This window comes from Ostrinia nubilalis, chromosome 27 (assembly GCF_963855985.1).
Source record: "Ostrinia nubilalis chromosome 27, ilOstNubi1.1, whole genome shotgun sequence".
Taxonomy (NCBI): Eukaryota; Metazoa; Arthropoda; class Insecta; order Lepidoptera; family Crambidae; genus Ostrinia; species Ostrinia nubilalis.
Window position 1 is genome coordinate 2,545,184 of NC_087114.1, and position 17,375 is coordinate 2,562,558.

Consider the following 17,375-nt stretch of genomic DNA (forward strand, 5'->3'; position numbering starts at 1 on the left):
TCGCGCTAAAGTTCGGCAAAGTAGAAAATGTACGTATAATTAATGACCCTCTCCACGTCCAATGGTTTGTTACCCACAAGCTTCCAAGTCTTGAAAAGGGCCACCTCAACCAGTGTAACCCTATCAACACAAAATATAACAGAAGGTAAACTCCATACTAAGCGCGCTCGAGCCACGCACACATAGACACCGCTCACGTACGCGTTAGTAAGACTGTCTTGGACGAATGCGAGGCGCGACTGCGTTCGCTTGAGTGACGCTGCTCACGCGTTTGTAAAATTATTTTGTTTGTGCGAAAATGAGTGAACAACAAAAAAGGGGTATTATAACATTTGTTAAGTAGACGGTTGCTTACACTCAACAATAAAAACTAAATTTTCGTTTTTTAAACTACCTGTTGATTCCGGGAGGTAAGTAAGGTATTTATTTGTATTTCAATAGTTCGTTTAACGTTGACAAATTGAAAGCCAACTTAATTATCCCAATCCCAACTATAATATTATAAATGCGAAAGTAACTCTGTCTGTCTGTCTGTCTGTTACGCTTTCCCGCTTAAACCTCGCAACCGATTTTGATGAAATTTGGCATAGAGATAGTTTGAGTCCCGGGAAAGAACATAGGATAGTTTTTATCCCGGTTTTTGAAACAGGGACGCGCGCGATAAAGTTTTTCTGTGACAGACAAAATTCCACGCGGGCGAAGCCGCGGGCGGAAAGCTAGTTAGGAATAATTATCGAATTGTTTTAAAGCGGTTTTAGGAATTATTGGATAATAGTGTCAACCACTCAACTACATACTACTTCCTTCTCATGTATTTGTTTGCAAACTATTACTATAATAACGTACTAAACATAACTACATAATTATACGTGGATATCTGTTATTGTCTTTCTTAACCTTTAGCTACTGAGGTGGATTTATTTTCACGTAAACACTGACGTGGGGGCCTGAGAGGCCCGTACATATGTGTGCTTGAATTTAAAAATATATAATGTTTTTAGGGTTTTATGTTTAATAATTATTAATAGTGGTTATATTGAAATACAATAAAACGATTTTTATGTAAATTATTTGTTAATAAGTACGTATTATTTCAATATTTAGAAAACATGTAGCATTTTTGGCAAAAATCTCATGAAATCATGATTCACAAAGTTATCATGAAAAATATTCATAAATTCAACAAATCAACTTAGAATCTTAATTTTCAATAGTCTTTTCAGCTAATGATATATCAGTAATCCTAATATGAAAAAAGGGGGAAAAAATTACACACATCAAATAGTGCGAATTAAACACAGTCTGGATAAACTTGCTTTGCTCAGTGAAGGAAGCCATACATGTTTTTAAAATGTGGATTTCATTTGAATCTTCAAAATACATGTATGGCACTTGGTTTCATCGTTTAAATCTTGATAGACAGGTACAGGCTTGTCATTTCCTAGCATACGTGCCAAAAACTACTATTCTTCTATTTTTCGTTAAATGCTGGTTATTTTTACTTCCGAGATACCGCTTTCTCTCGGACGACATACTGTGGGCTACATATTATAGATTTTTTCAAATTATTTCAAGAAAAGACGAAAACTAAATGAAAACTATAGACAAAAAAAGTTACGCTAATACTGAGGTGGGGGCCTGAGAGGCCCACAAGAAACTTTAAAATTAATTTACCTACTGAAATTGCGCGTGCAATCACGTGCACTGTTGTTGACAGCCTCGGCGCAATGAAACTCGAAGGTACTAAAAGATTCGGGTGTGTCGTGCACGTGGGAGAGGAGAAATTCAACAATTTGACTTTCGCAAGGCCTGAGAGGCCCCCACGTCAGTAGTTAAAGGTTAAGAGTTAGTATTACGAAATAAAAGCAACACATGACAAGACAACCCTAGCGCGACGGCCGAGCGTGCGAGCGAGAGAGGTATGCAAAGCGAGGTACATACATGAGTTTACCTTCTGTTATATTTTGTGCTATCAAGGCTTACGAGCTTGATGCGCCTATCCTTGTTCGTCCCAGCCGTTCCTTAACTGCGGTTGCTGCACCTCTTCCTGGCACTCACCTGAACGACTCTGTGTTACCTACTGTGGCTGCCCCTCTTCCTTGTATCCTCCTGCATGACTACGTTGCCTAGCCGTATGCCTGGTCTAAGGTTCGACGCCAAAAATCAACAACAACAAGTTCATATTAAAACGCTGAAGAGTTTTTTGTTTGTTTGTTTGAACGCGCTAATCTTAAGAATTACTAGTTTGATTGAAATCATTATTTTTGTGTTGAATAGCTCATACATTGAGGAAGGCTATAGGATATATACAATCACTCTACGACTAATAGAGGCGAAGCAGTAAAGAAAAATGTTGCAAGCACGGGAAATAGTATTTAAACTATTTTCACTCGTACGAAGTTGATTTTGTGGCGTCGAACCTTGGACCAGGCATATGGCTAAGCAATGAAATCGTACAGGAGGGTACAAGGAAGAGGGGCAGCCACATTAGGTAACACAGAGTCGTTCAGGAGAGTGCCAGGAAGAGGTGCAGCAACCGCAGTTAAGGAACGGCTGGGACGAACAAGGATAAGCGAATCAAACTCGTGAGCCTTGTTAGGGTTACACTGGTTAAGGCGACCCTTTACAAGGCTTGGAAGCATGTGGGTAACAAGCCAGTGGACGTATATTTTCTACTTTGCCGAACTTTAGCGCGAGAACGGTTTGTCCAAAACATATGAATTTGGTCTTATTCAATGCAGGATTAAGTGCCCTTTAACCGTCATAAAGACCACTTTTCGATAGGGTAAGTCCTTTACGCGGTATAACCGGAAAACCGAAAAAACGCCCCTTTCGGGGGCCCCCACCACTTAAGCACAACTCCGTCGAAGTCGAAAACTTAGGAGAGTCTTAATGGGCAACCAATGAAGCCATTAAAGCAAAAAAATCTTTTGTAGGAATTATTTCCGATTTAATCAATTTTTGTGTTTAATTCTACTGGCCTAAAAATGCTCGCGACTGTGCGAACGGCGCCCGCAGTGAGTGTGCGAGCGCGACAGCAACATAATAAGGATGGGTAGCTTGGGGTCATTGGACAAAATTCTACGTGCTCACGGACCAGGCTTTAGTAACATACCTTCCATAATCTTCCGTTCGTTTATTATAGGTAAATAATCGTTAATTGTTAAAACATTAATTACCTAACCAATTAAATGAAGTAGGTTTTTAATTAAATGTTATAACAGCTATGGTAATAGTGACATTTTGACTTACACTGAATGCGAAGACGGCTTCAGTCCTGACGAGCAGGTCTCCAAATGCGAACGCGGCTCCCTCTATGCCGTACGCCAAAAATGTTGCCACCTGAAACACATAAATTGGATAAATAACTGCTGAAAATATGAGCTATGTACCTAACTACCACGTCCACATTGGCGTAACTAGACTTATTTTTCAGTGCCCTGAAAAAAGGACGATTCTGTTACCGGGTATCATCATTTCAGCCACACAGCAAGGCAAGTTAGAAGTGACCTTACATCCAGAGGTTTTCAACTAACTAATAATTTCATCTGTGCACTTGTGGACGTGAAATAAGGGCCACAGCAGACTGCTAAACCCCGTCACCGAGCAAGTTGCTGTCGCGCTCGCACACTAACTGCGGCCGCCAGTCGCACAGTCGCGACAGCAATATAATTACGCGCGAGCGATAAGGATGGTTAGCTTGGGGTCATTGGACGAAATTCTACGTGCTCGGCGAACGGACTATACTTTAAGCATCAGCGATCGGCGATTACCTACCGCCCAATGATGACTTACAAAGTCACAAGCTCTTCTCACTCACTTTATCAGAGAAGCACTGAAGAACAGCCCGTCCTTGGTCGACTCTAATGAATATGACCCCGAAGAGGAACTGCAGTAGGAGCCCCATGAGCACGCTCCGCCAGTTGATGCGGCCTGGGTTCGCGGAGAACACGAAGCCTGTGGGAGAAATCTAGTTTTTATCTATAAAAGCGAAAGGTCACTGACTCACTCATCATCATCATTTCAGCCACAGGCAGGACGTCCACTGCTGAACATAGACCTCCCCACGGACGTCCCACGCTAAATTTTCCGGTACGTGGTCTCCACTCACTCACTTTTCACGAAATCTCGGAAATTACAAGTGCTAGGAGTCTTAAATTTTGCATGGGGGTTATTTCAAATTCAAATTGTTTATTACCTTTAGAACGTATGTGCTCACTAAGACGGGATTTTACGACTCCACTCCTAAGGGGGTAAAACGGGATCCACGCGCACGAAGTTGCAGGTGACCGTTAGTAAAATATAAAATTATCAAAAGACATTTACCAAAACGAGAGGTGAGAATGGAGACTATCTTACCGTCCCCACCGCTGCAACTCCTGTGTAGCCAGGATCTACAGCTTGACCGCCAACAACCCAACCAGTGAAGGTCAAGTTTGTCTCGAGTTTCAATTGCTAACAAAAGCCTCCTAAGGATCCAGGCACTTCCCGCGACCTTCACCGTTATCGGCAGTTCACCGACTATGCTTTTCGTTATAATATTTGTTAGCTATTTTACTAAGTTAATTTATTTTTCTAAGTACTTGTGCTAACGAATTACAAATGATATGGTCTATTACATCTTAGTTAACACCAACTTACCTAACAACAGCAGAATGCCCAGTCCTAGAAGAGAGATCAACCGGTCCGGTGCATCTTTTGTGTCAAAGTATATGAACACCGCAATGGCTGCCAACACAGCGAGGACGAAACCCCATCGGAACAGGCTGGAAGAATATTTTTAGTCAATCCATCAGGCCATCCAAAATTACAGAAGCTAATCCAATAATATTAAGTCTCTACTGCAGTAAGGACGGCCTTCTCCAATGAGTGAGACAAATTGAGAATTTGGACAAGTACACTCCGTATGCTGCCCAGATAGGTTGGAAAGGCCTTATGTTTAGGTACTTATTATATACTGGTTGTGCATTTTTTTATATTTTGTGATTTTAAATTGCTCGCACTCTGCATAACTTTCGATTAACTTGTAAAGTTTATCTGTGGAAACTGATTAGGCTACTGTACTGTTTTTGTTTTTTAAGTTCACATGTATAACTCATGCTGTTTGTTTCCAAAGAAAAAATAAAATTAAAAAAATAAAAAATATTGATCCCTTAGCCTTTTATCTCTTACGATTACGAACGACATTCAGGGGAAGTCGAGTGGATAGAGCTTCCAATATACAATAAATAAAAAAAGCTTGGTCCAAATTCCCACAGTTCATCGCCCACTTATGGCGAGTGACGGAGCTCTGGGGTATCCTTTTGTGAGTATCCTCGTCCTTCTGACTTGGTGAGACCCACATCATACCTACCCCTATCCCCGTAGGGTAGGTATGCAAGTCAATGCATTTTACCTTGTCAAAAAAAGGCCTATGTCATCAGCTAACTTCAGTCAACACACAGACTGACCTATCCTGAACTGATGATGACGATATGGATAACTCACGTAATCTTCCAAAGGTATCCCGTGAACTCGCTGACCTTCGTCCACACGACCCTCTCGAACCATTTGCCGAGAAACCTCTTCACCACCATGAAGTAGATGACGAAGAAGTAGATGATGCCCAGAAACGCGATCAGGCTGCCGAAACCGCTGCACAGTACTAGTGGTTCTTTTGCTGTAATAGAAATATAATCGTTAGGAGAAAAGGAAAAGAAAAGGCTTTTTAAATAGTAATTTTCATGAGAAGTAACTAAATAAATAATAAATAATAAATCTTTATTGGCAACAAAAACACTTACATGCACAAACATTGTTGCGTTAGCAACTGCATTAGTCAAGGACTGTGTCGCAGTTGCTAGCGCCCACCTCATACAGGCTGACATTGCAGACTTAAAAGTATTTTTGTTTTAATTTTAGTCTTAATTTTAACTTCTATATAAATTAAATAGTTAAGTTTACACATTATTTAGAAGTAGGTACCTAACTGTGAGTGATGTGTGTATATAGTTCGTACTGAGAGTGCTAGTTTCATTATGATTAGATTTATTTTTATTTTTATTTTAATTTTAATACCAATTTTTTCCAAATTATACAATTACCATTACCACTACTTTATCAAAGTTTCTACTGCGTCATAATCAAGACCAAGAAGCCATTCACTTAAAAGGATTTTACATTTGAAAGTGGGAAGGGAGTAGATGTGGAGTGCTGCGTTTACTTTGTTGTATAAAGAAGATGAAATGCAGTCAAAATGGTGCTTAGCTAATACAATTCTACTTATGACAGTGACACAAATTCTATCCTTTCTTCTTTTGCCTTCCAGTAAAGCGGGACTATAAATAAGAAGCTTGTGCTTACGGAGTACAACGTTTAAAACAAATAATTTGCGTACTGAAAGAATTTCCCAGAAATCATGTATCGTCTTGGTGGGATATCTGATAGGCTTGTAGGCCATCACCTTCAAGACAGCCCTTTGGGCTCTCTCAAGCGGAAGAATTTTTGTCTTGCCAGAACCACCCCAAACTGTGATGCAGTATGATATGATTGACTGGGCAAGAGCAAAGTAAGCAATCCTGAGCGTACCAAGATCAGCACCAACCCTTAGCTTACTAAAAACAAAGATAAGTTTTCTAACTCTTCCTGTAACAGATCCAATGTGTTCGGTCCAAGACATAGTGCTGTCCACTATAACACCCAGGTACTTGATGTTTTGAGTACGAGAGATTGAGACACAAGCACATGAATTATTTGGGATCATATTACAAGTATGAGCAATAAGGTTAAATGAAGAGTCCGGTTGAGACGAAAGCCTAGGAGAAAAAGTGATAAATTTAGTTTTTCCTAAGTTTAATGTTAGCAAGTTACGAGACAGCCAAGACATTACACTATTTAGAGCGGATTCTGCAAACAAGCGAGTTTCCTGCCAACTTTTTCCATGTGTAACAATCGCAGTGTCGTCGGCATAAGTTATAATCTTGCAGTTGGGCAGGCTTAGTTGGCAAAGATCATTGATATAAATTAGAAACAAGGTTGGCCCCAAGACGCTGCCCTGGGGTACACCGTAGGTGATTGATTGACTATCACTTTGAAATTCGCCAACCGCGACGCACTGCGACCGATCACTAAGGTAGCTCCTAAAGATATCGAGCACCACACCACGAATGCCAATCCGATGAAGCTTAGACAGAAGCAAGGGGACAGACACAGTGTAAACTATTTGATTAAATTGATGCTTGTGCTTAGGCTTACGGAGCTCATGGATCCAAATTGGATATGATTGTTTATTATAGTTAATAAAACAAAACATGCTTCAAGCAGAGAACTGCCCATATGCAGACGATTCTCGCAACCTTCAGAAAATCTACTGGAAGACCTATTTTCACTATATTTTCCGTCTTTGGTCCAGAACTTTTCTGCCCTGGCTATGGGCCATCAATTGTAATTAACAGTATTCTCCATCGATAGATTAAGGTTTTTATAAAAAGCCTGCGTAAGTACCGGTGATTTTGTATGGAGTTAGATAGACTTTTGACGTTTTTTAAAGTTAAACTAAGATAGTGCAACCCAGGATTTATGTTATTTTTGATGATGATGATGAATCAAATACACTTACAAATATTGGCCCAGTAATACCAGCATCCAGCGAAATACCCAATGACCAGCCCATTGAAGATGAACCAGAATATGGTCTTCATTGCGTCTCCGTTCCTTTGGAAGAAGCCTCCTGTGGTGCTCCCGACCTTGGTGATCGTGGTCTCCAACCACCCTGAGGGCTCGTAGTCGAGGGTATCGTGTACTATCTGGTGAAAGAAATAGTTTTTAGGGGTAGTTTTAACCGCCTTTGTTACCACTTGCTTCAGACCTAGGTTCGTTTCCTAGTAGGGGCAAAATTTGGGAGTTGACGGTACTCACATTGGATTTTGATCTAGGTCTGCCTGTCACCATATTAACTACCTAAGTCTATCGCCATAACAACAATGTTAACAGCATTATGTTGTGATCCGGCAGTTGGAGGTAAGATAGCCAGTTCCTCTTTGGTAGAGAATCCTGAGTGAAGCTCGCCTCTACGTTTCCACTTCCACTTTTGGCCTCATCATCACTGTTCATCAGGTAAGACGCAGGCCAAAAGCTTCCTCGTTGTGGATTAAAAAAATGCAAAGAAATAACAGTATTTTTCAAGCCATGCAAAAGAACTCTAAGTTTTCTTTCTTTATTGATATCTGAAAAGTCCTCTTTTCGAAGGGTTACCAAATTTTTATCACTTTCTTAATTTTGCTATCTATTTGGTTGGATATTTAGTTAAGATATTTTTGATAAAACTTACCTGTCCATTATTATTTTTCTCGTTTCCTTTATGGACTTGACTCATCTCCACAACATCACCGTTTGATTCCTAGGAAAAAAAAAAGGATAACGATATGAGTAAATAAAATAAAATATAAATAAAAGCCAAATAAAAGCTTATTACCTTAATTAGGGGTCTATTCCACTTTGGACTCCTGGCGACACTATGGTGTACTTTGATCACCCATTAAGAAGTCCACTTTAATCTCCTAGGTCAGGGGTGGCCAACTTGATCTACTGTTTACTAACGAAACCCTGGGAGATCTACCACTTACATACTTCTTGAAATCTTAATCTTAAATGAAACAGCATAGTTTAGTACACAATCATGTAGTATTTTTTGCTTTGCCACGATCGACTGGACTAATAGTCGCCATCGACTGGTTGGCCACTCCTGTCCTAGGTGATCTTATCCACAGGTGATCAAAGTGGAAAATACCTAAATAAGTAGGTATTACAAACACATACGTAGCTAGTATTTTGATGCACAGCAAAAATTTCCGACGGTTAAAAAATATTGAACGAATTTTCTAAGAACAAAATTTCCTTTGAACTCCTATTCCTACAGTGTTTGGCAAACTTTCCCACGCACTGATTTATTCTTAAAAAAAACGAATAAACTTGTAGCTAGTTAAGTAAGATAAGATGAAGAATAAATAAAATCTTCTTTGAACTCCTTATTCTCGAAACTTTCCCACACACTGATTTGTTCTTAAAAATCTAGCAAATTAACAGAAATAAGATAAAAATTAAGATTAACCTAATCTAGCACACACTTCAGTCGTTTTTCTGAGACTGATTCAAATGTGATACTTACTTACTAAAGTGGAGGTTTTGTTTACCAAACAGACGGACAAAAGGTGCATCACCACAGTTGGAGTGATTTGTAAATACATAGTAAAGTCGACACGCCTCGGAATGTGATGAGAATGGATTTAAAACCCATTGTTCTGGTACTTGTACAATGCGAACGTGTTAATCGTTTGTTAACTACTTTGTGGGTCTAAAAAACATTAAACTATTTTTTTTAAGTTGGTGTCTTTTTTTTTATAAAGACACCAACTACCAACAATTTGTTATTTACACAAATTAGTAATAGTACCGTTAGCCCCTAGCACTAAGCTTGTATCACGAGTGAGCTCACCACAATAATCGAGCGGCGGCGGGGACCGAACCCGCATTCCCCGGATCACGAGTCGGCCAGTCCGACCCTTTCACCGTTCGGCTATCGTGGCTTTTTCACCGCGTTTCCACCGCTGCAACTCCTGTGTAGCCAGGATCTACAGCTTGACCGCCAATAACCCAACCAGTGAAGGTCAAGTTTGTCCCGGAGGAAAGTTAAACTGTCATTGGACCCGCAACGAAATTAATCAGAGGAAATAAGAGTACGAAGTTGAGGTATTAATATGGACTTGCAAAAAATAAATAAGTTTTAGGTAGGCAATCACTTTTTTAGTGACGGACTAAGTAAGTAATTCATTCAAACCACTTGTGGTGATTGCACAAAAAAGGCCAAGAATCTTAGCGGCTCCGCTACAAAATAATTTATTTAAATAAGAAAATGAAGAACAATACGTGCAATACAAAGACTTTGAAAAACATTTCATGGGTAATTAAATGATAACAAACCCTTAAAGGACATTGTCAGAAACCGCCTAAAAACCGCCCAAAAACATTAACCCATCATAATTATTTTCTATTTTTTTTAATACATTAAGCACCCATTCATTCTAATGGACACTTAAGCATTGAAAAATTAAATAAATAAGTCTTTTAACGTTTATTCTATAATACTATTACAACTTCCGGACGTTTTGGTGCGTGGCATGGTCTAAAACCTATCAAGTTCCATAATTTTTGCCGATAAAATCTGTACGAGGCATTACCGTACTTTATTGCTGGGAGTCCATGTATAGTGATGTTCCTACGGCCATCATAGACAATAAAATATCGATTTTGAAAATAAAATAAATCGATTAAACTGCTTGAAGACTAGATTTGCTATAAAAGCTAAAAAGATATTGACACTATTACAAGAAGCTATCTAAAGTGTCCAACTGGTCGAAGGTCGTAAATAAAATAAAAATAATTAGGACCATAAACTGATATTCATGGTATCATAACTGTAAAAGTGTCAGAATCCGATGTTGAATCCAATGCCAGTTGAAGTGAGAGAAACATATATCAACCTAGTATAGTTGCCAGTCTCTCATAATCTATGCCAATGAGGATTTTGACATATCTGTCAATGTCATGTCAAAAATAACCAATCATGCAGCATTTGGACCTCACGTCTACGTATTGCCATCTGGCGAATTTTTCAATCGCGAAAACCCTCATTCATAGCACATGTATAATAATAGACCAAATGAACTTTTATAGATTGTGAAAGAGAAGATAAAGATTTTATTATTTTATTAAAATCTTGCCACGAGGTAGTTTTTCAGTAGAAACCAGGATTGGATAATCGCTACAGGCAAGTATCAGAACATTTTATAAATATTTTTAATCGATTATATCCTTGTGAATCGTTTTAATAAATTGTCATTTTACTTTATCAATTAAAACTTTTTCAATCCCTAGTCTTGTCAAACTGTCATAATGTCAACAAATTATAAATGTCACGTCAGTTGACTCAATTTCAGTCTTCTGTGCGTTTATTGTATTTTTATTTCAATGAAATAGTGCTAAAGGGTTAGTACTAAAAGTGAAAGCCTTTTTTCAGAAAGAAAACCAATGTGGTGCCCTTATTATTCATACTGTTTGAAAGTTACAAGTCAGTGATACAGAGTTGCCGCCATTATAACTCCGTAGTGATACCATACCAAAGAAGAAGTTTTCCTAAACACTTGTGTTATTTTTATATGTGATCAAATAAAAAGGATTAATTCTACTGCTCAAATGGAATAACTTATCCCAAGAGACCGAATATAAAAAAAAACCTCTCCATAGAATTATCACCATCATGAGGATGTGAATTTTTTTGAGAATTTGATATTGGTCCTGTAAGAAAAGTAGTTGTATTTCAGTAGTAGAATCAACCCTTCTTGTTTCATCAGCAAGAGTAACTATAAAAACGCCCTGTAGGTAGGTATTATTAAGCTGAAGAGTTTGTTTAGTGTCAAAGACTGTCACACAGTGTAACTTAACACGTTGAGTGCGAAACCAGGTCTATAAACCTTGTGTACGTCTCGTTTACCGTGCGGCTAAGAAAATTATAGTCTTCCTTGTCGTGCGAAAGGCATAACTTCAATTGGGTCCGGTGTAGGAAAGTGATGAATATATATCTATGATGTATTCTTAAAGTAGAATCCAATGATGTACCTACCTTGATACCAGGTTTTTAGACCTGGTACCGCACGGAAGTAATAAAATGTCTTCACAATGCGAAACCAGGTCGAAGCACCTTGTACCCTGCGCACCTGGTACCGCACCCCACGCTAGCTTCGTGCAGCCAGTGTTGCCTCGCATTCGTAAGAAACGCACAATATGTCGACATGGCGTCAGGAGAAACAAACAAAATCAAAACTGCAAATTGATTATAATTTAATTTGCTACACGATTTATTGCTAATTTAAATAATGTTTTTCGTGATAAACATTTGTAACTAAATGTTATTAAATAATATGTTTTCTTTAAATATAGCTTATTTAAGTATTTATGCACGTATGTCTTATTTGTAAAATATTTAGACTAAATTATTAAAACATCTTTGTTTGTTACTTTTTTAAATTTTTATTAAAACTTAATTTAAACTATCGATATTTGTATTTCACATCCCTAGAATACCCACCAGACTTCCCTACTTCAGTGCGGCACAGGGTGCATAAGCCTTGTATTTTGAATATAGCTATATTTTTTATACTAAACAAGTTATTCACGAACGCCTTCAGGTGTATGTCAATAAATGCATTATTATTAATATTCAAAGAAAAAAAACACAATATCTATTAACATGAAGCCAAAAATAAAATTAATATATCTTAAATATTACAAGGTCTTTAAGCCTTGTGCCGCCACAATGTAAGTTTTAATACCAGGTTTACTGACCTTGTACCGAAGGAATGGAAAGTATTAGAAAGTTACTGCCGCAGCAAAGGTGTTAAATTGGCATATTATGATAATGAACATAAAAACCAAATAAAATATTTATGTTAATATTTTTTCTATTTATTTATTTTCCCAAAGCTTCACAGTGACAGCTGAAACGGCAATACTGTTGTAAAACTAAACTTAGAACAAACTGTTACAAATATTTTACAAATTAAAATAAAACCGCATGTTGCTTTACTTTCTCGTATAGGTAATAAATGTAATTAATGGCTAGGTTATTAATGTTACTTTGTTATCCTCAATAGTGAGGAGATCTTATAAAATGGTAACCCTGATTTTCATTGTCATTCAAGTGCTCTTTCTTCGCATAGGCTTCTGTGATTTGGCCAAGGGCCACACACATTGCGATAACATTATGCGACATTGATTTGACAGCAGCGGAGTGAAGTCTTGCGACTATGCAAAATGATACCCTGTAATCGTAGCGCATATAGACATAGACGGGGCGGGGCACATAGCTCGTAGAGCTGATGGCCGCTGGGGCAGGAAAGTTCTTGAGTGGCGACCATGAGCCGAAAGACGTAGCGTGGGCAGGCCTCCCACTAGGTGGACCGACGATCTGGTGAAGGTCGCGGGAGGTGCCTGTATGCGAGCGGTGCAGGATCGGTCTTCGTGGAAATGAGGCGTCTAGTTTCAAATCCCGCTAAAACGATTTTGATAAGATTTCGAGAAATTGAAAAAAACCGCTTATCCATATAGCTTTGGCCTTAGGCAAAAAAATATATGATACGAATTATTATTGTCATCTGGCAATACTAACAGTAATTGCTATTCATCTCTAAATTAAATATAATTTGAATTATAATGAACACTATTTTCATTTTGGCGTGCTTTGTTACGAACATTCGGTTTTAGTGGGATTTGAAACGGACATGTTGTATTTTAGCGGGATTTGATAAGAGCAAATTGTAATGCATGAATGGCGTTCTACAATAAAGTCTAATATTAATTATGAACCAAATAATGATAAAATAAATAGTTGTCCGTATTCATTTGTCCATTCTATAATATTCAAAGCGATTGCACTTATTGGTTAGGTTATTAGATTAATAAAGTTTTATCGGGTTATTAAAAAAAAACAACCAATTAAATTATAGCATGTAAATAAGAAACTGATAAGAACTAAGGTGATCCTTCTGCTCGTTTGCCTCCTGTCACATAAAAAAATCATCTTACAATATTTATTTATTTACTACAAGTAGCATACCTTTATAATTAAATTCGTCTAAAGGCATTGAGCTAGTGAAGTTTTTATAATCCCACTAGTGATCACCAAAACTTAATAGTAATAATAACCAACGACAGCTAAATGGTTAATTTTGCATAACACCATCAAAGCTGCTTCAAAAGTAGTTTTTTAACAAATTTCTCTTACAGTTTCTGGCGCTCCTTGGTGCGTTTCCAGGCTATTTCATTACGTGGTTTCTTTCTTGCTTCTTTAGGGTTACATTTTTCCACGATTTGAGATAAATCTTCCATTATTTTGGATCAAAAACAATAAAAAACCGCAGCAACCTTAAGCACGTTCTGAAAAATTCTTCATACTGATTTCGCAGTCACGTGACCAAAATACCGTGCTGCCATTGGTCAATCAACTTTTAGAGGGTTTTGAAAGAAACGGACGGCGTTTTAGCGGAGTTTGTAACACAAACCAAATTTTAAGTGCTCGTTTAGTAGTCTTTTAGCGTATTTTGATCGAAAATGATTGAACAGTATGATGACACAATTGCAGTAGCGTCATTTAGAGATATAAACAGAAATTCGTTGCAGGAGCGTTTTAGCGGGTTTTGAAACTAGACGACTCAAATCCTTGGGGGAGGCCTTTGTCCAGCAGTGGACGTCTTTTCGGCTGAAACGAACGATACTTATTACCACTATTTACCAGACATTACTATTTATTGCATACTCGCCGGATTACACGTAGGAGCACGCGCGTTACAGCTTCGGCCTTGCATTATTATAAGATCTTGTTCCGCCCTTTTTCGAACCTCCTCCGTGAGGATATCTCCGCCGAATTCTATGATGAACCTATTAAAAGTCATATTCTGCAATGTCAACCCACCACAAGGTGGACCGACGACCTGATAAAGGTAGCGGGAAGGCGCTGGATGCAGGCCGCTACCAACCGTGCGATGTGGAAGTCATTGGGGGAGGCCTATGTTCAGTAGTGGACGTCCTGTGGCTGAAATGATGATGATGATGATGAAATGAATGAAAATGACAAATCTTCGAACGTGTATAATACCGTGCCAAAGTAATCATATAATTTTGGCACCTTAATAACTATTGCCGTTTTTGTTGTAAAGATCATGCAGCGCTACTTGCGGATATTATTGGAAAGAAAACTATGTGGGCTCTAGATCTGAAGCCGCTTTAACGAACACGAAGTGCTCATACAATGCGGCGTATTTTCTTCCAGTCTTTAGTCAGGACTTTAGTCGAATTAAAACCCCGGTTGTACGTGATTAGCCGCACTAGAATACGATGCTTTTTTGCATAATCGCAAGACTTCGTTCCGGTGTCGACCGAATGTTATCATGATGTATGTGGCCCAGGGGTTACTGTATGCGCTAAGGTTTGAAACTTCTTGCTTAAAATATTGTAGTCTTTGGCATAGACTACGACGGTAGTCATGGAGATAGGAGTTTGTTATTTCGTGTCAGATGTAAATGGTGAAAAGAAAACTCATGATTCGTGTTATTTTTATGCAATATGTAGGTATAATTATAAAAGTGGAACCCCGAGTGATCTCCAAAACCCATTCTATTATTATATACGATTCGGCTTCGATATCTATAATACAATAGGAGTTTATTTCATGTGTCAGATGACAAGGGTGGAAACAACCTACGATTCATGTTGTTTATTTACGTGCAATATGTGGGCATATTATAAAAGTGGAATGCCGAGTTGTATTTCTAAAACTTGTTCTATTATTTTATACTATTTGGCTGCGACTCGGCGTGACGACAATACAAAACATTTTTCGCGAATCGGTGTTCATACATTCACACAATACATTAGACGCCATGTTGTCATAAACGACATATTATAAAATCGCTGTGATTTAATATTCTTAATCATTAATTTTATGGCAAGTGTCCATCAGGAATCATTGTTCTTACACACAGAATCGTATTATTTCGCTTTCGGGTAGTAATATGTCAAAATTGTTGGTTCTTAGGCGAACAATGTATGGAGAACGAACATTGTCCTTTATACGTTTACGTGACCATATAGAATTGACACAAACAAAGAATTCTCAAAGGAGAAAAATTGCAGCCAGTATCCTCTAAGGCTCGGCCAAACCAACGCGTGCAGCCCGCGTGGGCGATGGCGATCAGTAGAAGAAATCAAGGTTCAGCCAAACCAACGCGATCACACGGATTCAGCCGGGGTGATGGCGATCAATGCATTTTAAGTCTGATCGCCATCGCTGCACGCCGGCTGATCGCGTTATTTTGACCGAACCTTCAGTAGGTAGGTAAAATTAGAAATTACCTAATTCTTACTTGAAAGTGCACCCTTAGTAAAGGTGCTATTACTGCACAGTTTTCAAGGGCTCCTACGTGTTGGTTCTAACTGTAGTTACCTACTGTTCTGTTATCAGTCCAGCACTCGTAACAATGTTATCGAACTGAGCGAGTAATTGCCATCATAGCACAGGAAATTTCAGTAGGTAGGTCTAGGTCTGACATAGCTCGACGGATTAGCAAGCTGAAGTGGCAATGGGCAGGGCACATAGTACGCAGAACTGACGGCTGAAGGGGCAGCAAGGCCATGGAGGCCGCCCACAAGGTGGACCGACGACATAATAAAGGTAGCAGGAAGGCGCTGGACGCAGGCCGCTACTACCGGGCAACATGGAAAGCATTGGGGGAGGCCTATGTTCAGCAGTGGACGTCCTATCCAATGGCTGAGATGATGATGATGATGATGATGAGGTCTAGGTAACTACTAACTACATTATGTCATGGCTATGTTCCAAATTCCAATACGAGTAGGTACTTATTGGGAATTTGGGACCGAGCTTTACCACTACTTCGGGATAATTCGGCCGGTGCCGATCACCATTCAGTCTTGTTATTGAATATTTATTTAATTTTAGAACAGATAAGTTAAATTTTTATCTTAGTTTTAAGAACAAGGAGGAAGGAAAATTAATATATAATAATAAAATACAGAAAAAAACATAATATTATGTGGGTAAAGTCTCACTTTGTTACTTTTTATGAAATCAAAAAATGTGCACATTTGAAACGTTGGAGGAAAAAAGAAAAGAAGAAACAATTTTGAGTCATTTTAATTTGAAAGCAATTTTGATTTACACCAAGTAACTACCTACCAATAAACAAGTAACTTATGTTACCCACAACGAAGTAGTAAAAGGCAGCGGTTTGTTTATGTGTTTTTGAGGTAGGTAAGTAACTAAGTAGTCCTAAAATAAATGAGATTACATTTATTAAGAAGCCATTATTCAATCAACAGATACAATGGCTCTAGGCGTTGGATGCAGGCCGCTCCCAACCGGGCAGCATGGAAAGCATTGGGGGAGGCCTATGTTCAGCAGTGGACGTCCTGTGACTGAAATGATGACATGATGATGAATGGATCTACAAAAGACGTATATTTTATAGCGATCCTTCTCTACCTTTCTGTACTGTAAGGTAATCAATTTCAGGCTATTTCACGGAAAATTGAATCCCACCAAAAACATTCTGTAAAAAAACTAGCCAAGTCTCGTTAGAGCTGCTTGTTTATCTCTAAAAAGTAATGAAATCTAGACAAAGTCGTGCCAAGTCTATGATGGTTCCTTACTGCGATTTCTTTATTATTATAGTTAATGTTGTGTGACTTGACCGTTGAAGGGTACAAAATCAGGTGCTCCATGACATCATTGCACCAATCTGTCGCCAGAACCGCTACCCATTGAC

General features: G+C 38.5%; 1 protein-coding gene across 1 annotated transcript in view; it reads right to left on the reverse strand.

Moving 5' to 3' along the window:
• Nucleotides 1-17,375, reverse strand: part of LOC135085072 (solute carrier family 28 member 3) — a 50,648-nt gene that overhangs the window by 15,643 nt on the left and 17,630 nt on the right. Inside the window, exons 3-8 of the mRNA XM_063979850.1 lie at nt 8,309-8,377; nt 7,598-7,784; nt 5,488-5,659; nt 4,642-4,766; nt 3,821-3,957; nt 3,253-3,342 (exon numbers count right to left, since the gene is read on the reverse strand). Of these exons, the coding sequence (XP_063835920.1) occupies nt 3,253-3,342; nt 3,821-3,957; nt 4,642-4,766; nt 5,488-5,659; nt 7,598-7,784; nt 8,309-8,377 (780 nt within the window). The remainder of the gene's footprint in view (nt 1-3,252; nt 3,343-3,820; nt 3,958-4,641; nt 4,767-5,487; nt 5,660-7,597; nt 7,785-8,308; nt 8,378-17,375) is intronic.